General features: G+C 48.1%; 1 protein-coding gene and 1 long non-coding RNA gene across 4 annotated transcripts in view; one reads left to right on the top strand and one right to left on the bottom strand.

Annotated features, from left to right (window-relative positions):
- The first annotated feature begins 255 nt into the window (after nucleotides 1–255).
- LOC308576458 lies at nucleotides 256–2,493 on the top strand. The gene is made up of 2 exons (XR_014003239.1): nucleotides 256–945; nucleotides 985–2,493. It is a non-coding gene; the product is annotated as an uncharacterized lncRNA (long non-coding RNA).
- SLC38A5 (solute carrier family 38 member 5) overlaps nucleotides 1,874–25,432 on the bottom strand; it is a 68,049-nt gene continuing 44,490 nt past the window's right edge. For all 3 annotated transcript variants that reach the window (XM_081175762.1, XM_081175760.1, XM_081175761.1), the window contains exons 4-16: nucleotides 23,746–23,861; nucleotides 22,860–22,933; nucleotides 21,819–21,911; nucleotides 21,125–21,206; nucleotides 16,148–16,230; nucleotides 13,873–13,931; nucleotides 13,516–13,665; nucleotides 10,376–10,455; nucleotides 9,513–9,613; nucleotides 7,251–7,375; nucleotides 6,123–6,267; nucleotides 4,961–5,064; nucleotides 1,874–3,845 (exon numbers count right to left, since the gene is read on the bottom strand). In XM_081175762.1, the coding sequence (XP_081031888.1) occupies nucleotides 3,741–3,845; nucleotides 4,961–5,064; nucleotides 6,123–6,267; nucleotides 7,251–7,375; nucleotides 9,513–9,613; nucleotides 10,376–10,455; nucleotides 13,516–13,665; nucleotides 13,873–13,931; nucleotides 16,148–16,230; nucleotides 21,125–21,206; nucleotides 21,819–21,911; nucleotides 22,860–22,933; nucleotides 23,746–23,861 (1,317 nt within the window). In that variant the 3' untranslated portion in view covers nucleotides 1,874–3,740. The remainder of the gene's footprint in view (nucleotides 3,846–4,960; nucleotides 5,065–6,122; nucleotides 6,268–7,250; nucleotides 7,376–9,512; nucleotides 9,614–10,375; nucleotides 10,456–13,515; nucleotides 13,666–13,872; nucleotides 13,932–16,147; nucleotides 16,231–21,124; nucleotides 21,207–21,818; nucleotides 21,912–22,859; nucleotides 22,934–23,745; nucleotides 23,862–25,432) is intronic.

Here is a 25,432-nt window from a genome sequence, read left to right as displayed (position 1 = left end):
GTCTGGTTCGCCACCCATGAGTTATGGTGATCACCATCTCTACAGTACATAGAAGGCAATCTGCTAGCCACCTTCAAGTATTTGGAAGGCATGAATTAGTTCTATCATCCATAGAAGATGGAACTAATTTGTTGCCCATCACTCCAGAAGGTAGGATCAAAATCATAGAGTTCAAAAACAAAAAAGAGGATTTTTTACTTCCTGACTGTACAAGCCATCCCACACTGCCTTGGAAAATAGTAAGGCACGCTTGATCAACTCCCACCCAGAAACCAATGTCTCCACTGTGGAAGGACGTGTGGATCCAGAATTGGCCTCCACAGTCACTTACGGACTCATTGTTAAAATCGTGTTTATGGAAGACAAACTTACTTAGCTACGAGTGATCGCCAAAGAAGAAGGACTCTCCTTTCTTAAGAGGTTTCAAAGGAGATGCATTACAGTCACTTATCAGAGGTGCCACAGCAGTGGATTTCCGGCATCACACTGAACTAGAATATCTTTTGAGATCCCTTTCAAGTCCATGATTCTAAGTGGTTACCAGTTGTGGCTGACCAGCCTTCACAGGTTGCCACCCACCAGCAATAGCAAGGCACGGCCACAACTAGTTCAACACTCGCACAACATCACTCAAAGGAACATTAATAGATGGAGAAATAAGGAAGCATTGTCGCCATGGTAACGGCAGCATCCTTGGGTACTGGCACGGAGGCCAGGATGATTTCTGATATCTGTGTAAAAAAGGGGTGGACAAATGAGGAGGAAAAGACAAACTAACTGGAGACGGAAGAAGAGACAGGACACTGAAGGTTCCAGATCTAGAAAATTGCCCTGGCACAGTTCTTGCCAGACAGGCAAAGGGAATTCGACAGAAGAGGATGGTACCCCCGTTTCCATTTCACTGCTTCATTTCGCCTTCATGCTAAACGTCCAGTGTGTAATACAGTCCACTGCATTTTGGTGCTGGGGGCAGAAAACCCAAAGGGCATGACCCGACCCCCTTTCCCCTCTGGCACAGCGGCATAAATGAAGGCTATAGTTGATAATTTGCTGCCTTTAAAACAGCACTGCCTGAGAACGGCTATGCCACCCCGTAGGGACTGCTCTGACCCAACTGGCAAAATACATCAGAGCTCTAGCAGGCTGTAGTTCAGCTCTCTGCTGTGGTTTTGCAACAAGGTTCAAAGAGAAAATGAAGAAAGGATTCCAGGCTGGGGGAAGGGGTGCAGGAAGAGGAGGAAATGGCATGGAATGGGGAAGGATCATAAGGTACTTACAGGCTGGTGGCTCCCAACAGTGACCAAGCACTTCTGCTATAAGCTGCATGCAGAACTGTAAGGGGCTTCCTGTGCTTTGGAGGGGGAGGAAATTGCAATTTCTGCGCATGCACAGGCAACGATGTTATGTTTACACCTAACACAACCATGCAGAAAAGGGAGCAACAATTCACCCGAGAACAACATCTTACAGCAATTGCCTCCAATTGAGTCTTGAATCATTTTTGTAAAAGGTATGGGCTAAAGTGCTTCGTAAAAATTCAGCGTCGTTGCAAGATCACTTCAGTGTTATAAAGTAAGAAAAAAACTAAATTAAAAACAACACCAAAGAAATCAAACGGCACTGAATACGAAAAGGAGAATGGCAGTGTGTGGCGCCTGGTTTTGTTTTTAAAAAACCAACAACACTAAAGTACCTTTTTCATTTAAGTGCCTTTGCGTAACTATTTTAATTTTTTAAAAAGAACATAGGCAGAAGGAGCAAATTAGAAGATTGACAGCTGGCTAAAATGTCACAGACCAGAAAGGTCACGGTGCTTAAGGTGATCCGCAAGTGTAAAGACTGCCCTACAATCCTGTTTAATTTTTTTTTAAAAAAAATCTGTAGTCTGAAAGAAGACAGAAGGAAGTTGCATAGGTAAAAATTGCAGGAGGAAAACAATTTGACGATGCCATCATGTAGATTTGCCATGAAAAGCTCGTAAACAAAGGTCCATACTGAGGTCCTAATACGGAAATACCCGTAGCGTAAACATTCCTCCTTGGTTTGCTTGAATTGTCCATCAGCCGGACCTTTTCATGCTCACTGTACATTAGTGTCAATTGTAATGCATTGTGTTGCGGAAAAGCTGCCTCAGGAGCCCTGAAAAGGGCAAATGAGAGAAGCCCCAACCTAATGTTAGGATAGTCAATAGTGTAGCCCAGGGAGTTTTCCAAAGGGAATCAACCTAGCAGCATTTCAGTATTAAGAAGAATTAATCTTTCCTGGGTGGCCTTGGGAGAAATCCAAAATTGCTCTGCAACAGGACAGCACGAGGACCTTCTCCTGAGCAACGAGATGAGGGGACTCCACCAAGCCAATTCCCTCCTGCTCCCTTCAACACCTTGTTTCCAAACCTCCTGCTGTAACACCACATCCACCTAAGAGCTGGGAAGAGGGTGCCCAGGAGTCCAGTCTGCCCACCCTCCCTCGTTTCAACACCCCAGACCTTGGCCCTATCAGGAAAAAAACAGAAACCCTGACACCAAGTATGACGACACCAGGGTGGTTATCTTTGTAATCTTTGGTCTGGTAGCCAGGTCCAAATTAGGTCCAAGTTAGGTCCAGGGACCCCTGACCATTAGGTCCAGTCGTGGCCGACTCTGGGATTGCGGCGCTCATCTTGCTTTATTGGCTGAGGGAGCCGGCGTACAGCTTCCGGGTCATGTGGCCAGCATGACTAAGCCACTTCTGGCGAACCAGAGCAGCGCACGGAAACGCCGTTTACCTTCCCGCCGGAGCGGTACCTATTTATCTACTTGCACTTTGAAGTGCTTTCGAACTGCTAGTTTGGCAGGAGCAGGGACCGAACAACGGGAGCTCACCCCATCGTGGGGATTCGAACCGCCGACCTTCTGATCGGCAAGTCCTAGGCTCTGTGGTTTAACCCACAGCGCCACCCGCGTCCCTAGGTCCAAATTAAATATGAGCAAATAAATTAGATTGTCCACTAGGGGCACCGTTGGCTTTTGGCACTCCAACGTGGGGCCACAACCCCCCAGGCACAGCGGGCATAGTTGGTACCAGGCAGAGGAACAGAGAAGTGAGGTGGAGGCTCTGCCCCCATGGCAGCAAAAAGAGCAGGAGCCCGTTTGCATGCTTGGCAACAAAACACAGGAGACAGCCGGGCACCACTGCTGCAGCGGCAAAAGAGGGACGCCCAGAGTATCCTCCCATAATGGCAACGATGACGAGACAGACAGAGAGCGTGCGAGAGAGCGCTATTATCCTGGACCCACCCCCGCCCCCCACAAAAAAGTGTAAACCCAAAACTCCATGCAGTTTTGTGGTGACAAGCAATGGCTGGCCACGGCCTGACTGCCAAAGAGGAAAAGAAGGCCATGAGCTCTGTGCTCCTACCATAGGAGCTGAAAGCATGTAACTGTCACTTGTGTTGTCATAGCACCAAAACTGACCAACGAGGAGAGCTTATGCTAGCTCCGTGGCAACGGGCAGCCTCTTTCTGATCACCTGTTTCGCGGCCACGGAGCCCAGAAGGGCCAAAGAGAAGCTCCCCGCCCATGCCGTTCCAGGTTACTTTGTCATGACCACGAAGGGTTCCTTCCGTCACTTCCCCACAGCGATGGACAGGAGGTGTCGTTCCAGGATGAGCGAGGGTGAACAGGAGGGGGCGATGGCACGTCTCTGTCAGGAAATGGTCCTCCCTGGTAAGAACCACTGTGTCTTTGGGGGGGCGGAGGGGGTTAGTGCCCCACTCCGCTGCTCTTCCCTGTCGTTACCCAGTCGACAATGATGAAACTCAGGCTCATCACCATGAAAACGAAGCCAAGGGCAGCAAAGCAGGCAGCCTGTGAAGGACAAAGAGGAAGGCATGATACCCGCCGTCCAGTTCCAATTACTGTATTTTTCGCTCTCTAAGATGCACCAGACATAAGACGCACCCAGTTTTTGGATGAGGAAAACAAGAAGAAAAAAATTCTGAATCCCAGAAGCCAGAACAGCAAGAGGGACCGCTGCACAGCGATCCCTCTTGCTGTTCTGGCTTCTGGGATAGCTGCGCAGACTGCATTCGCGCCATAAGGCGCACACACATTTCCCCTTACTTTTTAGGAGGGGAAAAATGTGTCTAATAGAGCAAAAAATACAGTACCTTGCATGCTTCAGTGGGGAGAGGGAGGGGCTGCATGTTCTAAATAGGGAGGGAAAGAGGGGGCTATCCCCCTGCTTGGAAATGAGTATCCCACTTGCCATGTTAGTTCTTGGATTCAGCCTCATTCTACCTTTTATATATACCTTTTACATGCCTTACTACGGTGTCTAAGGAGTCTCAGAGAGACTTGAAAACCAGCTGTGATTTTGTTGACAATTGCTAGTATGATTTTTTATGGGCAGCTAGAAGGAGTGGCGGACCAACTGCATGTCTTCAACAAACTAGGCTTGGAAGTTTCATGGGTGAGCAGGTGTCTCCCACAGCCTAGAACCCCCAAGCTGTTCTCTTGCCACCTTAGCTCAATCTTAGCTTGAATCCCCTTCCTCTCTACCTATCATAGCTGTTAACGTTTCCCTTTTTTAAAGGGAAATTCCCTTATTCCAAATAGGATTCCTCGCAAGAAAAGGGAAAAGTTGACAGCTATGCTACCTATTCCCTTCCCTTGTATATCTTCGCAAACTCATCGACAGGGCTTCTCTCTCTCTCTCTCTCTCTCTCTCTCTCTCTCTCTCTCTCTCTCTCTCTCTTTTTTTTTTTAATGGAGGTGAACTGTCTGAAAAGCAGGATACATATAAATGCATTTTCAGCCAAGAAAAGCTTGGAACAGCTACACTTTCACCTGGCCTCCCCTGGGCTCATCTCATCCTTGACTGAGCTCCCGCCCCCATTTCCTTTGCCTTACCACCTTGAACCACTTTCCCTTCCCTCTAATGGGGCCTCTCACATTCCCACCCACCGGCCAGCATCTGGTACCTGGATTTTGGATCTGGATCTCAGAGGCTCTTTCTCGTTGGGGATAATGCGGATGTAGAAGATGCTTGGGAGGATGAAGATGAGGCTGGGGGCCGACGTGGCTCCTGAGGCGGGAAGAGTCAGAAAAGGGAACATATTCTTGGGTATCCTAGGTTAACATCTCTGACATACATTCAAAGCAACATCACATCCTGACTCTGAGTCTGATGCTGGTGATCAAAGGATCCCTGAATCAGAGTTTGGCAGACAGTAGCCCCTGAAACCAAGTTCTGCAGCACCAGGGCTTTCAAAGGCACATTCCACCCCCCACCCCCCGCGAAGGAACCAAAGGCTTCCCATGTCACCTTGCCAGTCCAACAGCTCAGGGAGCAGACCATACCAAGGAGCAAAGAATGAGTCCCAGTCTCCAGGTCAGAGGGTCGATCCTTTAAGAGACTCTCCAAAACAGGACACTATTCCCTCCCCGGCACGATCTCAAGAAAATCACCCAGCCCACCTGCTCCAACAATCCACACACACTTATTGGCACAAAAATGGAAGCAAGAAGAATTACCGACGAAAGAAGAACGGCGGGTGAAATTAATGGACTATGCAGAATTAGATAAATTAACAGGAAGGATTCGAAACCTGCGGGACCAGAGATTCTTAGAAGACTGGAGTAAATATATGAACTATTTGAAAAGCAATTGTAATGAACAGATTACGCTAGTAGGACTGCAAGAAGTTCTGTAAGGAGGACTATTTGAAATATTGCAAGAAAGATTATGAGGAGCATTATTAGTTAATGATAATTAAGAGTAATAGAGAAATTAAGAAATGCAGAGTAAGTGATAAAGAACGGAAAATCATCAGAGGTTGTTGACGGAAGCATAAAATGTTGTATAAGATAAGAAGTTATGTTAAATGATTGTTGGAAATGATATGTTTATATATATATATAAAAAATCCACACACACAGTGGTTGTCATTAGACACAAATGTGAGGTTCCCCAGCCACAAACTCTAAAACTCACTGCCGCATGCTAAACCCTGCTCACCTCCAGGCACCCCATATCCAGTTTTTAAAAACAGCTTGTGAGGTTGCTGATCACGTCATGAATGTTAAGGTGAAGCCCAGCCCCGAGCCCCTCTGCTACGCCTTCCTAACGCACGTCATACATACCAATGACTCCAAAAATGTCCTTGATGTTTGGCACGAAGATGACAAGAAGGTTGACAATAACGAGGAGGCAGCAGGCAATGATGACATGGCGGACCCAGCTGAAATCCTTTTTGTGAAACAGCAGCTGCTGGATGGCCCTGCGGATCTGTGGTGGGAATGAGAGTGTGAGCTATACTGGGCAAAGAGGCACTAAGGGATACGCAAGAGATCTCTGTCACTCGCTGTTCAAATGCAAGTCTCCAAGGTGTTTAGCTTTATCTCTCTGCCACGGCAAAAACAACCAATAGCCTGTTACGGCGCCTTATTCCAGGATCAATATTAGCCTTTACAGGGCACTGGGTTGTCTTTGCTCAAAGGCAGGGGCTTCAATAGCTGCTCACATTTATTTTTATGTATTTGCAAAGAAATCCCTATACTGTCATCATGGTAGCAAACAACAACAATTAAATTACATTGATAAAAAAAATACAGTGGTGCCTCGCAAGACGAAATTAATCCATTCCGTGAGTCTCTTCGTCTTGCGGTTTTTTCGTCTTGCGAAGCACGGCTATTAGCGGCTTAGCGGCTATTAACAGCTTAGTGGCTTAGCGGCTATTAACGGCTTAGCGGCTTTAAGAAAAAGGAAACAAACTTGCAAGACGTTTTGTCTTGCAAAGCAAGCCCATAGGGAAATTCGTCTTGCGGAACGACTCAAAAAACGGAAAACTCTTTCGTCTAGCGAGTTTTTCGTCTTGCGAGGCATTCGTCTTGCGGGGCACCACTGTACAGAAAGCATCAATCGAGCAACAGATCAGATCAGCAGATCGACATAGCTGGATCACCTCTCAGGGAAAGCCTGGTTTAAGCCAGTGCCTAAATCAGATGTTTGAAATCTTCTGGCTCCCCGGATGTTGCTGAATGACAAGTCCCATCAGCGCTGACCAGCTGGAGTTGGTGGGACTTGTAGTTCAGCAACAGCTGGAGGGCCAAAAGTTGCCTCATTCCCGACCTCAGAATGCTTCTGACACTGAATTGGGATGGCAGAGAGAGAGGAAGGGAGGCAGACAGACTGGAGAAACTAACTGCAGGTGCTTTGGGGAGGAAAGCCATTTGACGCTGCAACAGGGGATGAAAAAGGCAATCTCTTACCGGGAACAGAACCACAGGCACTGTGAGTGTCACAGCCATCAGCACAGCCAACCGCACAGAGAGGATGAGCTTGTCCATGGCGTCAACTTTGATATAAGTGTGCAGCATCTCTGCTTCAACACTCTCTGCCAGAAAGGAGAAGAGATATACTCATCAGTCCGAGAGGTGGCAGACGTGAAACGACAGGGTCTGGGGCCAGATGGGAGGGCTTTTGACTGGGACTTCAGAAAGGTCCTTAAAAGGGTACTTTAGGATGCCATTAGTTCTCAAGCTGGCAAAAGATCTTGAGCTGGAGACAGGAGTGACATCGGGGTGTGGATTCAGGCTTTGTGCCAGCATCAATCTTTGGCCAGGAAAGGAAGAGATGTAGCGCAACGAGAGAGAGGGCGTGTGCTTTTTATGCACAAAATCCCAGGTTCAATCCACATCATCTTTAGGTAGGGCTGGGAAAGACTTGTCTGAAACCCTGCCAAATTGTTTCCAATAAGACTTACAACATGGTGCCCACGGTTGCCAATATGCCCACCAACATCTCCCATGGAACCCACAACAGGTCTCCATAAATACCCCCTCAAAAATCCACTGTGAATGACAGTTCACTCTTCCTGCTCAGCCTCTCCAACACTGAAGCCTTTATGTCACACCCGTGGCAGCCATTTTGTGTCATGCACACCCCACAGCAGCCATTTTGTGATATATATACTATGTCCTCATGGCAGCCATTTTGTCACTGATGCTCATGACACTTTCTTGAAATTCCAAGTCTGTTCCCTGGCATAAAAAGGTTGGCCACCCTTGATGTAAACAATGCTGAACCAGATAGACCAATGGTCAGACTCAGTATGAGCCAGTCCAGCCAGGAAGCATCTTACCGGGGGGGGGGGGGGAGCGCATCATGTGATACTCCTAGACCAATGAAAAGTTTTCATGTCAGTCTTGTTCTGAGCCAATAAAAGACTCTACTTTTTGTGCTACCTAAAGATTGCTTCCCATCTGCCTTGCCCCCAGCATGACAGGAGCTGAACCAAACAGGTTCTGCACACATTCCCTTAGGAAATTTTTTTATGACAGTTGCCTGCATGCTCAAAAAAAGAACGTGTACACCTTTTCTTTCAACTTGGTTTGCACAAAAAACATGCAAGTGCAGGAAGACCAACCAGTTGTGCAACTCATTTTTTATTTTGTATCCGATATACAGTGGTACCTCGGGTTACATACACTTCAGGTTACATACACTTCAGGTTACAGACTCCCCTAACCCAGAAATAGTACCTCGGGTTAAAAACTTTGCTTCAGGATGTGCTCCGGCGGCGTGGCGGCCCCATTAGCTAAAGTGGTGCTTCAGGTTAAGAACAGTTTCAGGTTAAGAACAGACCTCCGGAACGAATTAAGTACTTAACCCGAGGTACCATTGTAATGTTCTAGAAGTGCATCCTATCATGAGTGTACCGTTGAGTGGGGAAGTTATTCTGCGTACACTATACAGTGGTACCTCGGTTTACACACTTAATCCATTCCGAGAGCCAGTGTGGTGTAGTTAAGAGCGGCAGTCTTGTAATCTGGGGAACCGGGTTCGCGTCTCCGCTCCTCCACCTGCAGCTGCTGGGTGACCTTGGGCCAGTCACACTTCCTTGAAGTCTCTCAGCCCCACTCACCTCACAGAGTGTTTGTTGTGGGGGAGGAAGGGAAAGGAGATTGTTAGCTGCTTTGAGACTCCTGAAGGGGAGTGAAAGGCGGGATATCAAATCCAAACTCTTCTTCTTCTTCTTCCGAAGTCTGTTCTTAAATTGAAACTGTTCTTAAACTGAGGTGCGCTTTCCCTAATGAGGCCTCCTGCCGTCGGTGCCCTTCCACCGTTCGGATTCCGTTTTTAGACTGAGGTAAAGTTCACAAACCGGGACACTACTTCCGGTTTTGCGGAGTTCATAAATTGAATCGTTCGTAAACAGGACTGTTCTTAAACCGTACAGCAATAGTAAATTAAACACAGGCCCCAACCCCATTCCGTACTCTTTCAGGTCCAAAAGGACCTGTGCATCAACGATTACACATCAGCAATTGCACATCAACTGAATGTGCCTGAAATGGTCACCACATGCAACTAACAAAGTGTTGCTGTTTCATGACCCTTGAAGTCTGATGCTACTGCATCACTCTACCTCATAGGAGGGACGGCTCTGTTCGCTTCTCTGTTCCTGTGCATGAAAGATAATTAAATGGTTTGTCTCCCATTATTACCTACTGAGGGAGGTTGTTCCTTACCGTAGAAAGTGAGGTAGCCAAAAATGGCAGTCAGCAGGTACATGACAAACATGGCGAGGATGGAGACATTTGCTACATTCTGCATCCGACGTTTGGAGGCCCTAGGCAAAGCACAGAGAGTTCACGTCTACTGTTTATAACCTATATTTAGCCCCAATCCCCTTTCAGAGCGGTGTGGGGTAACAGAACCTAGGATTTCTGGCTTCCAAGCCCTTGCCAGTCAATGGAGATTTGAGGTCAAGATGGAAACCCTCAGTCAGTGCTGGTCCCCAAGCACCAATCAAAACACAGCACACAAACACGACAGGTTCCCCCTCCAAGACCTGAGAGGGTATCCCAGAAGCCTCTGAGGCAACCCCTCATTTCCCAAAGAGAAGGGCGCCTACCACTCATGTGACCTGGGGACGACGACTGGCTGGATTCCAAGTGGGTGTGGTGATGTTTTATGATGGCTGGGTGGGAATCCAACCCCCAGGCAGCACCCTGGGGCTGTCCTTACTCCCCTGTGATGTGCTCCTCTATTCCAGCCCCCCGCTTTCCCCCAGTTAGAAGAGACCCCTGCAGTTTGGTGAAACTTATTGCAGGAAACAAGGGGGGAGAGTGCTGTTGGGGTCATGCCCTGTTTGTGGGCTTGTCCACAGTATTTGTCTGGCCACAGGATACTCGACTATCCCACTGGCATGATCCAGCAGCCAGATTATTCTTACATTTGGAGAGTTTCTGTCCAATGTTCCTTTTTCTTTGGGGGGGGGAATCTTTTGCACTTTCTCCTACCCTCCCTCCTTCCTTACCCCCTTTTAAAGCGTTGAAAAAGAACAGGCTTCCCCTCTTTTAACCTTCTATCATGCCTGCAGTTTACATACCTGCGCAGCTCAGTGTAAATGGGCAGAACTTCTGGATGGCAGACAAAGGCAAATGCCAGAATGGGGATGGCGTAGGCCGTCTGTGAAAGGAGAGGGAGTATAAATCAATTCTCTGCTCCACTTGCCACATCTGAAACCCAGGACTTCCAGCATATCCTTTCTGGGGTTTTTTTTAGGGAGGGCAGAATGTGTCTTGCTCCAATAGCCATTTCAATGCACAGTGCTTGGTGCTACCGGAGCTACAAAGACTCTTGCACTGCAGTTTCCAAGCACCCAACAACTAGCTGGCTCTCAAGCACTTTGTTAAGCTATGTGCATTGGACTTTGTCTCACCCATTCACACTCACCCATTTATCTCCATACAGTGCAGTGCAAATGGGGCTCCCTTTCTCACATGCAATGTGGAAATGGCAGCTGATTGGGCTGATGGAACAGCAACACAAACCTCTACTTTGCCTGCCCAACTGGCCGTCAGGTAAGCAACACAAACCCTATCCCTGCTTTGCCATTCTGACTGACTTGTATACAGTGGTACCTCGGGTTACAAACACCTCGGGTTACAAACACTTCGGGTTACAGACTCCGCTAACCCGGAAGTAGTACCTCGGGTTAAGAATTTACCTCAGGATGAGAACAGAAATTGTGTGGCAACAGCAGGAGGCCCCATTAGCTAAAGTGGTACCTCAGGTTAAGAACGGTTTCAGGTTAAGAACGAACCTCCGGAATGAATGAAGTTCATAACCAGAGGTACCACTGTACTGGCAAGAATGTGACATGCAGAAGCCAAATGGACTGGAATCAGAGGCCTGATGAGCCGTATTTGGTCTGGGGAGTGGAGGTTTCTACGCCTGCTATTAAACAACACTAAAATGAATTGAATTATTTTTGGGATCTATTTATTATTATTATTATTATTATTATTATTATTATTATTATTAAACATACTGGGGCAATGAAAACAGGAGCTACAAATTCAGAAGTAAGCTACTGGCAAAACTGAAAAGCAATGGCAAACATTGACGTCAATGCCATGTTTAAATTTCCAAAATGGAAGGTGTATATTTACACATTTTTCTGTGCTCTTTCCCTTCCTGTGCCTTACCATTATAGTAAGGTTTTGACACTGGGGCATCATACTAGAGTTTGGCCATCCTTTGCTTCACAACTGGTATATGAGAATTCATGGCAATCTCTGCAGATTGAATCTTTCTAAAAGTGAGAAGATAAATTACCATTCTAGCGCATCAAATGCTTCATCTGCATCCATGAACTTCACAGTGGCTTCTTCACCATTATAGCATTACGGGAATTAATTATAGCAAAGGCTGTTCTGATATTACCTGAGAAGTTCGTCCCTAAATATGAAACCTGTTCCTGAAGTTTATACTTACAAACTGTCTTTTTAAAAACTGCTCAGTCAATTATGCAGGGAAAATTTAGCAGGTCCCAGTTCAGTAGGTCCATACCAGGAACTGGCAGCCTGTGACCTTAGGGTCACATAATGAAGACTGGGCGAAATGAGTGCCAGGGGAGTGGCAGAAAAGGAGGGGCTCCACCCATTTTTGCACCAGTCCTGCCCACCACTAGTATGCCACCCCTAAGGAGAAGTGGTCCTTCATGGAAATGTTGCCCATTCCTGGTTTAAACTACCTTGATATGTTTTATGAGTAAAAGTAATCCTAGCTTCATTCCAGAATTACAGTATCTGATGTTAACAGAAACATTTTGGAAACAGAATTGTCAGGGGTTGGCTTCGTAATTTCCTCAAACTTTTTGGAGTCCTCTGTCCATAGGAAGCCCAAGTGAGCCAGTAGTTTTTACTCAAGTTTGCTTGGCATTCTTCTTCCTCACTTACTGGAGAATTAAATGTCTTCCTTGTATTTATGAAGTAAAAGTTAAAGGACCCCTGGACAGATTAAGTCCAGTCAAAGGCGACTATGGGGTTGCAGCAAAAATCTCGCTTTCAGGCTGAGGAAGCCAGCATTTGCACACAGACAGCTTTTCCAGGTCATGCAGTCAACATGACTAAACCGTTTCTGGCGCAATGGAGCACCATAACAGAAACCAGAGTGCACAGAAACACTGTTTACCTTCCTGGCGCAGTGGTACCTATTTATCTGCTTGCGCTGGCATGCTTTCAAACTGCTAGGTTGGTAGGAGCTGGGACAGGGCAAAGGAAGCTCACCCCATCGCAGGGATTCAAACCGCCAACCTTCTGATCAGAAAGCCCAAGAGCAGAGGTCAGCACTCTAAGGTCTGTGGGCCGGTTCCGGCCCCAATGGGTTCTGGATCCGGCCCGCAGACGGTCCAGAAATCATCACATGGTTCTGATTCATATTGTTCGGAAATCGCTTCTGCACATCCCAGACACCGAAAATTACTTCTGCGCAGGCGCGGTTTTCGGCATCTGGGCATGCGCAGAAGCGATTTCCAGCGCCGTGGACATGTGCAGATGTGATTTCCGGCTTCACGCTGCGCCGGCCCGGCCCACGGACAATCTCCATGGGAGTGATCTGGCCCATGCCCGGTATGCCTTGCCGACCTCTGCCCAAGAAGCTCAGTAGTTTAGACCACAGCACCATCCGCGTCCCTACTTCAGACCCATGTCTGAAGTATGCACACACACACACACACACAGGTTATCAGATCTCCCATAAAAACCTACAAGTTCACTTCTAAGCTCCTCATTTGATGCAGTTTCTCTATGCCTTGCAGCCACTTTTTTAAAATAACCTTTTTACTCAAAATCAAAACAAAACATATTATCCAGAAACATATCATCCTTATTCCCCCCCCATTTTTACTCCCTCCCCCCACAGAACTCACCCACCCCACCTCCCTACTTCCCTCATTTCCAGTCTTTGATTTCTCTAAAAATGCTGTTTTCTGCATGTTACAAAGTTGTATAGATCCTCAAACTATTTAGCTGATTATTATCAATAAAAAGTTTGTGAATGTTTATTCAAAGCCAGCCAAGGAGTCCAGTTCGCTTTGTTGCGTCTTCAAATACTTTGTAAAGGGTTCCCATTCATCTTTAAAGTCACAGTTATCCTTGTCCCGTTGCTTGTATGTCAACCTTGCAGCCACTTTTAAGCCCCTACACGTCCCCCAGAATCCTTTTCAGGATCCTTCCTACTAACCTGGGAGTTGACAGTGAAGACCTCAGAAGCACAGACATCATCATCCTCATCAGACCCCAAAGTGCCATTGTTCCCATTATAGTAGACGGGGGGCTTTTCAGAGTGCGTCCCATTGAGGGGGCAGGGAATCTCAAATTTCTTGTAGATCACCTTTAAGGCGGGAATGAAAACTGATGTTGAATACCAAGCTTGGAAAAGGAGCAGGGAGTGGAGGGAGAAGCTGCCACAAAATTTATTTCTGCATTAAGTACTAGGAGCCCTGGATACCCATTTCCTATTACACCTGGCAGCTTACAAAGGAAACACAATTCTCCAGGTGGGAGAAGACGGCGCTTCTGAAAATTCCCATCAACTCACCGAGATGAGGAAGAAACACATACAGGTGAGGGAGAGGCCACTGGTATAACCAAGATAACCTGTGAGGAGAAGGAGGGAGAGAGAGAGAGAGAGAGAGAGAGAGAGGGAGAGAGCACATCAAGCTTCCACATAGAGTAACAAGGATTAGAACAGGTCCTCTGTTCAGTTCTTTTCAACCTGCTTGTAAACAATGCCATTTCTTGCTCACCATGTTATCTCCATGCCATGGGTAGGCAAACTAAGGCCCAGGGCCGGATGGGGCCCAATCGCCTTCTAAATCCGGCCCTCGGACGGTCCGGGAATCAGCTTGTTTCCCCATGAGTAGAATGTGTCCTTTTATTTAAAATGCATCTCTGGGTTATTTGTGTGGCACAGGAATTCATTCATATTTTTTTTCAAAATACAGTCCGGCCCACCACATGTTCTGAGGGATGGTGGACCGGCCCATGGCTGAAAAAGGTTGCTGATCCCTGCTCCATGCCAACAAAAACAGCACCTGTTGGACCTCTCTCTCTCTCTATCATTCTGCTAAAAGGCACAAGAACCCTGATCACAAACAAACAAACAAACAAACAAACAAACAAACAAACAAACAGGGTTAGGGCTAGGGGGAATACTTGAAATTAAAATTTCTGCAGTTTTGCCGGACTAGGAAGCACATTTATGCCGCCCTATAGAGGGGAAGTTGGGGGGATAGGGCGAACATATTTATTGGGTGCTTCCAGAACACCACTATTTTGTGACGGGGTTCAATGGCGCACCAACAAATTCAGGTTGCACAACTTAAGGTGAATAGGCACTGTTGCAAAGCAAACCCACTTCCCCTAAAAGAATCGGTACTTTTTTCGCAATAAGGAAAAGTGACAGAAAAATGCACTGGATAGCGTGAGATAACGCTTGCCCGACTTCCACGCAAACAAATCAGAACCAAGTGTTACATGAAAAGCTATTGCTGTCTAACCTCTCTGCAAACTTTGTGCCAACAAACCAGAATGAATGCTCCATAAATAGGTTGGCTGGAAGGGACTGCCGTGATTCACATGGGCAAAGGTCTGCTTGTAGTGGAGACAGTGGCTTCCTTAAAAAATATTAATTACAGTGGTGCCTCGCAAGATGAAAAGAATCTGTTCCATGATTCTCTTCGTCTAGCGGTTTTTTCGTCTTGCGAAGCAAGCCCATTGACGGATTAGAGGATTAGCGCTATTAGCGGCTTTTAGTGGCTTTTAGCGGCTTATCAGCTTATCGGATCAGCTGATAAGCGGCTTAGCAGCTTAGAAAAAGGGGGGGAGGGAAAAAACCCCGCAGGAACTCGCAAGACATTTTCATCTTGTGAAGCAAGCCCATAGGAGATTCGTTTTGCGAAGCACCTCCAAAACAGAAAACTCTTTCGTCTAGCGAGTTTTCCGTCTTGCGAGGCATTCGTCTTGCGGGGCACCACTGTACTTGATCAGGAAAGGGTGTGTGTGTGTTGTCTGTGAAAGGACCCTCTTAATGGTGGACACGGACCACCCTATCTTCATTCCAGGAACACTCTGGGAGCACAGAGGTAAGTGGCAACCTACTCTAGAAGTAAACTTTGACACCTATTTATTTACTTAAAATAAATTTCTTAAGACTGGCCCAACCCCCTGCAACAGGACATACAGATTCTTCACCCGCAACATTTCCCATGGGCATGCAAACATACAGTAATTCCCCAGAGGAAGTAGCAGGTTTGACAGGACAGTGTGAGAACAGCATGCTACTCATATGATGCCAAAGCTGATTCCCTCCAGCAGAGGGCAGGAGAGACACAAACAACATTGCCTTCAACTCTCAGGGAAGAAGGAAGGAAATGTTCACTGCAGTGACACACACACACACAGGGCCGTCTTTAGCATATGCACCACTGGGGTGCAAAGATCTGCCCAGCGCCCCCAAATTAAACATTATGATGACTCACCGCTTGCAATCACACGTGCTGCCATTGCTGCCTAGCGTCTGCCCGATCAGCGGAAGCAGCCACCTGTCACTCACAATTGCCGCAGCGGCAGCCAATACACAGCGGACATTGCCGCAGTCACCAATCGCCCACCAGATAGATAGTTTAGAGCTTAGGCAGCTTCAGTGACAGGTGCCTGCTGCCCCCCAGAATTCGGCGCCCAGGTGCCCCGCACCGCTGGGTAAAGACGGCCCTGCAGACACACACACACACACACACACCCCATGGCTGGGCCATTGCTTATGCAAGTGTACCCAAGCAAAACACCACGGACAGATGCTCTCCACCACTTACCCAAATGTTTCATCATAGCCAGGGGCAGGATGACACCAACACTGACAACGATGATCAAGACATTCCCGTTCATGTACCACTCGCTGAAAACAAACAATATCAAGGTCACAACAGCCAATGGATGCTACGTTTTCCCCCTCAGGTGAACAGAGCCAGAAGTAAACAGGACTCCTGTCCTTCAATTCCAAGAGGGAATTCGGGCAGCATTTCTCGCCTTTGTGCAATGAGCTTGAATTCCCCCTTCTGCACAGTGGCTGGAAAGCACAGGGTCTGGGTTCTCCTTGGCATTTGCTCACTCAATCCCGTCCCCTCCATTAAGTCTATATGGATTAATAAGCAAGAACAACCAGCAGAATACTTCCGAGACAGGAAGCCACGTTACGAAAAGCAACAAACGCACCTGGCACCCTCAAGGTCTAGCAGCTTTTATAAACTTTTGGAAGCTTGTGCACATGGCAAATGCCTTTTAAAGTTATTTCTGCGGCAAGAGACTCAGGTTTGCCATTCCCTGCTACTGCAATGTGCTCTGCCTGGGGCTTCCCTTGGGATGGATCTAGTAGCCGCAGATAATGCAGAATTTCGCAGCCGGGCGGCTGAGAGGAGCCACTGGGCATGCACACCTTACGCCAGTGCTGAGGATGTGCACTGGTTGTCAGTCCGCTACCGGGTCACGTTGAAGGTCTTGTTGACACACAAAGCTCTGAAAAACTCAGGTCCCTGAAAGATCACCTGTCTTGTAAGCCTTTGCGGCATCACACCCTACAGAATATCATAGGGCGGTGGCCCAAAACAGGCACTTTCTGTTATTGCCCCTGCACTGTGGAATGTGCTTCCCTTTGCTATACAGGGGGCTTCATATGTCTTGGGAATAATTATCTTCTGCCCAGGCTTTCTCTGACCCATGAGATCAGACCCTGTTTTCCATCCTCTGGATTTCTGTTTCATTGATTTTTTGCATGTTTTTATGTGTTTCTATATTGTGGTTTTAACCGTTTTAAGATGTATTTCTATTTTACTTTTAAATGGTATATAGTTTGTTTTTAGACTGCACTTCTTAACTAGGCAGTTTATAAGTTATCTTGGGTACCAAATGCTAGGAAAGGCCCTCTGCCAGAAACTGGGAGATCCAGCAGCTCTCAAGACGAGATGGAACAGCGCTGGATGAACCAGACTGTATAAGGGAGCCTCAACAGAATATTGATAGCTTTAATTTTTAGTTTTCAAAAACAAACTTTCCTAACCCCAGTGACTCTAAGTGGAGGCATGAGAATAAAAAACCACAAAGCATCTTCTAGACCAGGGGAATACCCTGAAACAGCATTTTGCAGGAAGTGAATTTAACTGTACACAGTGACCACCCCCGCCCCCTTTTAGTCACTCCGCATAATCAGCCAAAATACAGTCATACCTCGGGTTGAAGTAGCTCCAAGTTAAGTATTTTCGGATTGCACTCCACGGCGACCCGGAAGTAATGGAGCTTGTTATTTCCGGGTTTCACCGCTCGCGCATGCGCAGATGCTCAAAATGACATCACGCGCATGCACAGAGGTGGCGGAATACGACCCATGCAATAGTACCAGAAATAGTACCTTGGGTTAAGAACTTTGCTTCAGGATGAGAACGGAAATTGTGCTCTGGCGGCGCAGTGGCAGCAGGAGGCCCCATTAGCAAAACTGGTGCTTCAGGTTAAGAATAGTTTCAGGTTAAGAACGGACCTCCGGAACGAATTAAGTTCTTAACCCGAGATACCACTGTCTAGGTGTAGCTTTTCTTTTCCTTATGAGTGAAATGGAAGGCAAGTTTTCTTCTACCCTGCTCCGTGAAGCCCACCAAGGACCCTCCCAGCTTCCAGGGCTACATCCAGCCGGCACAATGGACACCAGAACTCTGTAACTTGGCACCATCTTTTCTATATCTACCTTTTCAATAGCCAGTGTGGCAAAATGGTTAAAGTGTTGGACTAGGAGCTGGGAGAGACCAGGGTTCGAATCCCCACTCAGCCATGAAGTTCAATGGGTCACAATCTCGCAGCCTAACCTACCTCACAGGGTTGTTGTTAGGATAAAATTGGGGGTGGGGGGGGGAGAAGAACCACCTACACCACCTTGAGACTGTTAGAAGAAAAAGGTGGTCTATAAATATATATTAAGTAAATAATATTTATTCAACTAATGGGCCCACTTTCTCCAACAGTAGCAGCCCTGGGCCTCAAGGCTGACTCAGCAAGATTCTCCCTCACAGAAACATAGCATTTTGATTTACTGTTTTTAACAGCTGGGAGTGAGAGGTTCAAACAACGTGTTACACAACACAGCTATGTGAAACATTAGCCAGAGGTTACTTTGCCACGAGGCAGCCTTGGGGACGGGGCGGGGGGCTGATTTTTGGTGCAGTAGCGGCAGGGAACGGAGGGGCGCTTAACCTTCTTTCTGGTCACTTTCCTCTGCAAAAACTCCTTCTTTTCCAGCCACTTTTCCTCCTTCCCTTTATCTAACTCTGGACTGGATAATGTTACAAGACAGCTGTGTTTCGATGTGGTAGTTTGGCCCCAGGTTCAAAGCGAACATCGAGTGCAGGTGTCAAGGGCAAGGTTGTAATTCACTTGGGGGGGGGAATGTGCCCTACGCGTTTCTGTTTGAGGGGGATCGGGTCCTCCAATTCAGGACACTGCTGAGGAACGGCTGGGGGCAGCCAGGCCCCAGAAGCTCTCTTGCTCAGGGAAGGCATGTGAAGAGGGCAGCAAGCCCCATGCCGGGAGCCATTTATAGAAGGGAAATGGAGCCAAAAAAGGCCAGCTGCTTCCCTCCATAAAACGGCTCCGAAGGCCTCACAGCAGAACTAGCTTGAAGGGAAGGGCCAAGATTGGGGGGGGGGGAGAGAGAGAAGGGGAAGAATCCTGATCCACTTTCATCGCGGGTCACAGTGGTCCTACGATGGCTCCAGAGGGATGGTCAATGCGGGTTCAGATCCTTAAAATAACCACGGATGTGATTGGGTGCTGCCCCCAAGTTGACTCTGAGGTGAAACTACTGGGTGTTCTCACTGGCTCGAAAACGGATTTTAATTTAAAAATCTGTTGGCCAACTGTTAGTAAATTGAAATCACACAAAAAAAACCTCCCGTGGAATAAGTCGAGGAATGCGTCCAGGCAGGGCCAGGGAACCCTGGGGTGACCTTCCAGGACTCCAACTCCCATCAGCCCCCACCAGCAGAGCCAGTGCATCAGGGATGCTGGGAATTATAGTCCAACTAATATCTGTAGGGCTCCAGGTTCCCTATGTCCACACTAGGGGTTGTGGAAAAGGGTGTTAATTGCTTTAGTAGTACTTAGGGGGTACTACTAAAGGGAGTACTAAGTAGTACTCAAGTCTGGTTGTCCTCAACATGGTGCCTATAGCAGTAATGATGCCCAGGAAGGGAGGGAGGAAGGAAGAGAAGGAAGGAAGGAAGGAACTGAAGACCATGTGTGTGTGTGTAAAAAAATTCCTTCCAGTAGCACCTTAAAGACCAACTAAGTTAGTTCTTGGTATGAGCTTTCGTGTGCATGCACACTTCTTCAGATACCGGAAGAAGTATCTGAAGAAGTGTGCATGCACACGAAAGCTCATACCAAGAACTAACTTAGTTGGTCTTTAAGGTGCTACTGGAAGGAATTTTTTTATTTTGACTATGGCAGACCAACATGGCTACCTATCTGTAACTGGAACCATGTGTGTGTGTGTGTGTGTGTGTGTGTGTGTGTGTGTGTGTGTGTGTTTTCCTCTTCCTCTGGGAGTTTGAGCTATTGTTGTTGTTTATTCCCCTCTCTTTCTTGACAACAGCAGGGTGGGGGGGAGTGTTGGTGTTTGGTCCCCCTCCTTGCAAGGGTTCTTCTGTATACAGCTGAAGAAGTGAGAAGCGAAGTTACAGGGAACCAGGCAGAGGGTCTTTTCGGTGGTGGCGCCCGCCCTGTGGAACGCCCTCCCACCAGATGTCAAAGAAATAAACAACTATCTGACTTTTAGAAGACATCTGAAGGCAGCCCTGCTTAGGGAAGTTTTTAATGTTCGACGTTTTATTGCATTTTTAATATTTCGTTAGAAGCCACCCAGAGTGGCTGGGGAAACCCAGCCAGACGGATGGGGTATAAATAAATCATCATCATCATATGTTGTTTTCCCCTCCACTCTGGAAGTTTGTGCAGGGGTGGACTTTGGCAACGTTTCGCAAAATGGCGCACTGAGCAAGACCAAAATTTGGCACCCTCAAATGGATCTAGTGGATCTCCTCAATTTGGTGTCCCTCAGCTTGGCACCCCGTGTGGGGCAACCACCCACACCACCCTAAACCCGGACCTGGTCTGTGTTTGTTGTTGCCCTTCCTCAGCTCTGGGGCTCTGATGCTTCCCACCCAAACACCCACGTTCTGTTTCTTGGTTTGCCATCCCATTTCCCCCTGCCAGCCATACTTCTTTCTGGGGTCTGTTTGCTTGCTTTCCAACCTCCTTCTCTCTGGGTGACAGATGTTTTTGTCGCATTTGCACCCCTCTCCACACACACACACCCTGCCTTGGAAAGATATGGACTCTGTGCATTTTCCCTTTTTCCTGCTCCCAGCCAGGCTGCCTCCCTCTCAGCATCTACAAAACACACACCCCACATTGTGAGAAAGCAGGGGAGGGGACAGCAAATCGTAGCAGAACACACTTCCACAGGCCACCACAGGCATTTTGTGGCCTGCCGTGGCAACCATTTTGTTGCGGTGCTCACAGTTCTTTTTGAAAATGCCAAAAGGGCTCAGAAAGGTTGCAGATGATCTGGGTTAAGCAAGATCAAGTGAGGCCCTACTAAGTCACCTTCTATTTCTTTTTGGATTAAATTTGTACACTGAGTGTGGTCACTGACCCTTCCAAATTTTTATTTAAAAAGAAAACAGAAACAACAGAGGGGGAAAGGTCAGTGCAGGACATAGAATTGAACTGGAGGTTGTTTTGCTTACCCGTTGTCCCCTGACAGCCCTAAGAAAGTTTGGATGACGAGTGGCAGCTCAGATTTAACGATAAACAGGTAGCTGGACATTGCTGTGAAAAGAAAAAGCTGTCAGGAGGACTTCCCTTCTTGACCCGGCAGGAGGAGAGCAGTCAGCAGGGCCGCAGGACAAAATTTTTCCACCATTTCGCATACGAGCCAAATCAGGTAGCAGGTATGATGCGGAATTCATGAGAAAATGACCAGAGTTTCGGCACCCTATACAGTTCTTTGCCCACACATTCTCTCCTGCTAGCATAATACAGGATAAATTTGGCACAGACAAATGGACTAAACGTTCAGGGCAGTATCCAGGTAACATGCCCTGTAAGCGCAAGGATTTCCACTTGCACAAGGAGACTTTCTCCTCTAATCACCCTGTGCAAGCCCCACACCCTCCCAAATCTTCTCCCAAGGGTTGGGGGAACCCCTGGAGCTGTTTGGGGGGGTGCATGGAGGGGGGGAGAGCGGGAGGAAGTTCTACTGCACAAACAGAAATGAATGGATGGGATGCTTCTTGCCATTATGTTGGGAGACAATCAACAATGCCTACAGGTTGTGGAGCACCAGACTTTTTTGGGGGGGGTGTCGGGTGGGCTTTGTGTTACCGTGACAGATTGTTTCTTAGCCTCACAGAACATCTGTGGGTCAGAGCAAGCCCTTACCTCCTATGTTGTGTATTGAGATTATCACAGCTGCAACCACTTTGCCCCCGTGGCCAAAAGCCCGGAGTCCCAGCTGTTCATAGGCTCTAATTCCTAGATGAAAAAGAGAGATGCAGATTGTTGTTGTTATTGTTTTTTTTTACAAATGGCTAGGAAATCACCTTACTTGTAACCCATGGCTCCCGGTTAGTGTCACCGCTCCTCCAGTTCAGCCACCTCCCCTCTATTTACCAGTGAAGCTTCTCCCATCATGAACATCACCACTCCCCACTCCAGCACTCACGGGACAGTCCCTATCCTGCCTAGTCAGGAAAGTGTGCGATTCTACGTTAAGGCAGTGAAAGGAGGCCCAAACATGCTCTTCAGGCATAGCTTGCCTGGTCACAGCTGACACAAAACACTACAGAGATCCAACTCAATTGCAAATGCCAACTCACCTCATGCCTCAATCATTTTAAAAACCAGGAATCTGGGCACTTTGGTGGCAGAAGTTGTGCAAGAGAGGCTGAGGAGAACGTTTAAAGCATGGGTTTATCTGCCATGGCTTGTCAGATTTGGCAAGTGTTGGTACTGTTCCAAAAGCCTTCAAAGCCTCTTCAGCCAGAGGCAGAACTGAGCCTTGGTGAAGACTTGCATTTTATCCCCAAAAAAGTTTGTGGTTGAGTTTTCACTGAAATGAGGTTGCATTTTAATGTTTTATTTTAATCTTGTTTTTTAAGCTTTATTTCAATCAATTGTTTTTATTTGGTGTTAGCTGCCCTGAAGGAGGGCGGGGTATAAATAAAAATTAGTAGTAGTAGTAGTAGCAGCAGTAGTAGTAGTATTAAAAATAAAGATCTGTGCACTCACACATACAGCGTGTCAGCGAAACCCTTCTTGAACCAATTCCAATTCTCCTCTAAAGATACTGTCTGACTCCAGACAGAGGAATGAAGTTTCCTACTCCCCACGGCCAGAACACCTTTGATTTGTGCCTCTTGGGGCGAGTACAGATGGCATCCGAGGAGCATCGAAGGGCTTCTACCGCTGCCCACAACTTACCCACAACGCCAGCGCATTTCAGTAGCAGGTGGATGGAGTAGGAGGACAGCAAAGCAATGCAGATCAGAAGCACCCTAGTGAAGAGATGGACAAAAGCAAGCATCAGCCACACTCTGTAGTCCCAGGGGCAAGCTTCAAATCCAAACCTAACTCCCTCCCTTCCCGCAGCCAGGCACAGAAATCCCGGAGGCCACAGAGTCCTATCAAACCTCAGACCAGGGCAGTCCAACTTTTCATACCAAGTGGGCTACAAGTGTACTTTGATGTGGAACTTCTGTGCTGCACGCTTGTCTTGTTGGGAAGATGGGGAGCAAGGCCGACATTTGTCCTAGAGCCCTTCCACCTTTTCCCCAAAGCTGGGAAAGCTCTAAGTAGGCTTTAGGGAGGAGGTTCTAGGACCCTGGCAAAGCCTCATGCCTCCTTCCCAATGCCTCACTTACCCAGATGTGGGAAGCCAGGGCGAGGGCGAGAATCAAATGTTGGCAAGGGCAGCCAAAAAGGCATTGAGGGCCAAATGTGGCCCGAGGGCCATGTGGTGGAGTGCCCTGCTCCAGGCAGCACATCTGCTTCACATGCCGAAGGTCCTGGGTTCCATCGCTGGCATCTCAGGTGCCTGAAAGCCTGGACAGCCGCTGCCAGTCCCTGCAAATGCTACCGAGCTAGACGATCTGGCTCTGTGTCGGGAGTTTGCTGCTCTGCTGCTGCTCAGCTGTACTCCCCAGAGGCAGCTCTGTGCGTGCTGCCCTGCCAATGGCCTGTGCCCTTGGGTGGGATGAGTGGGGCGGGGATGAGTGGGGCGGGGATGAGTGGGGCGGGTTCCCACCCGCTTCCTTCTCCCCAGGGCTTTGAAGCCTCCCTGGCCGGTGTGCCAGGCAGGGGCACTCACACAAAAAGGACGATCCCCGTGTTCCTCATGGCGTAGGCCAGGCCCAGGATGCCGCTGCCCATGATGGCGTTGCTCAGGTTGAAGACCGACATGCCAAAGGACGTCTTTCCCTCAAACTGCAAGTCAGAGGGGAGGGAAGAGTCAAAAATCAGGTCAGAGAAAAATGGTGGGGCACACACAACATAAGCAAAGGGTTTCGCTTCTGTGAAAGGGGAGAGTCCGTGTTGTGGAAAATGCATTGTTAACAACAACAACAACAAAGCACAGCAGGGAAAGGGAGCCAGACGACTTCCTGGACTACAGTTCCCATCATCCTTGACTGTTGGTTATGGTGGCTGGGGCTGATGGGAGTTGGGAGTCCAGAAATATCTGCAGGGCCACAGGTTCCCCACTCCTGACGTAAAGGGACTGGCGCCTATGACAGAGTCTAGGAGCCAGGAAGAAAAAGGAACTTGGGTAACATGATGTTCATGCTGGTAGTTGGGCCAGGGGTGGGGGTCTTGGCTGGTAGGAGCCATGTGGAGGCAAGGCGTAGTGCAAACATTTAGACCAGCCTTCCTCAACCTGATGCCTTCCTGCTGTTGAAGGACTACAGAGCCCATCATCCTTAATCGCTGGCCAGAATAATGGGCTGATGGGGGTTGCAGACTAGGGGGAAACCTGGACGGTTGCCGACTGGGGAAGCTTCTCAGTTCAGACTGAGGACCTGGGAGATGCAGGGGCTTCTTTGCTCAGGCCTCAGAGGAGCTGGAGCAGATTGGGCTAGTGAAAGTCTCTTGAAAGGCAGAATATGGGCGGGGGGCAGGAGGGGGCTTTAAACTGGCAGTACGGTTTTGACACGCAAAGTATGAGGAGGAGAGACAACAGCAGGACTGGCAGTCAGCTTCTAGGAGAAGAATGGCCAGAGTTCAGAACAGACAGGTCTAACTCTTTGACATGGAAACGCAACTTTAGCATCCAACAGATACTGAACCAACCATTGTAGTCGGATTCAGCAGGACTGGCATCCTTCAGTGAAAAATTATGGCTGTGGGGTCTGGTTATCTGCTGGGTGCGTAGTTTGGCCCTCTGGGTTTGATGCCTCTTCTCTTAAAGAAATAATAATTTTAATTATAATAATACTCTAAAGAGACTTTTTAAAAGGGGACAATATGGCACAGACATCACCAGGGCCTGCCCACCCATGAGGCGAGCTGAGGTGACTGCCTCAGGCAGCAGCATCCATAGGAGCAGCATTTCCGACCTCCAAGAAAGGCATGGTGGCATCAATGGCTGAAGTAAACATGTTGGAGAGCGGATCCGCTGCCTCCTTGGCAGCCCTCCCTCCAATGTGGCCTCTTGGCACCGCTGGTCTCCTCCCAGTTCTGTACTCACCCAGTGTGATTCAGAGCAGGCCCCTTCCCACACACACCACTGCCTTTGATTCCCACTTCAACCACCAGGGAAGGTTGGCTTGACCCCCCCCTTTTGTGTCCAATGTAAATCTTCACTCCCCCTTTGCTCCCGGGTTGGGGGTGCGCCATTTTGTGGCCTCAGGTGTCAAACCGTCTTGGGCCGGCCCTGCGCATTACAGCAGGGACCAGTGTACTGCCATTTACACCACAGATGAAATTCAACAGGAGCCCCCCCAACACTGCTGCCTGCCAGCCCCTACTATGCCTACAATAGATGCTCTGTGCTACTGGAG

Source organism: Podarcis bocagei (genome assembly GCF_964188305.1).
Source record: "Podarcis bocagei genome assembly, chromosome: 17".
NCBI lineage: Eukaryota > Metazoa > Chordata > Lepidosauria > Squamata > Lacertidae > Podarcis > Podarcis bocagei.
Note: the sequence above shows the minus strand (reverse complement) of the source record. Positions and strands in the feature narration are given on the sequence as shown.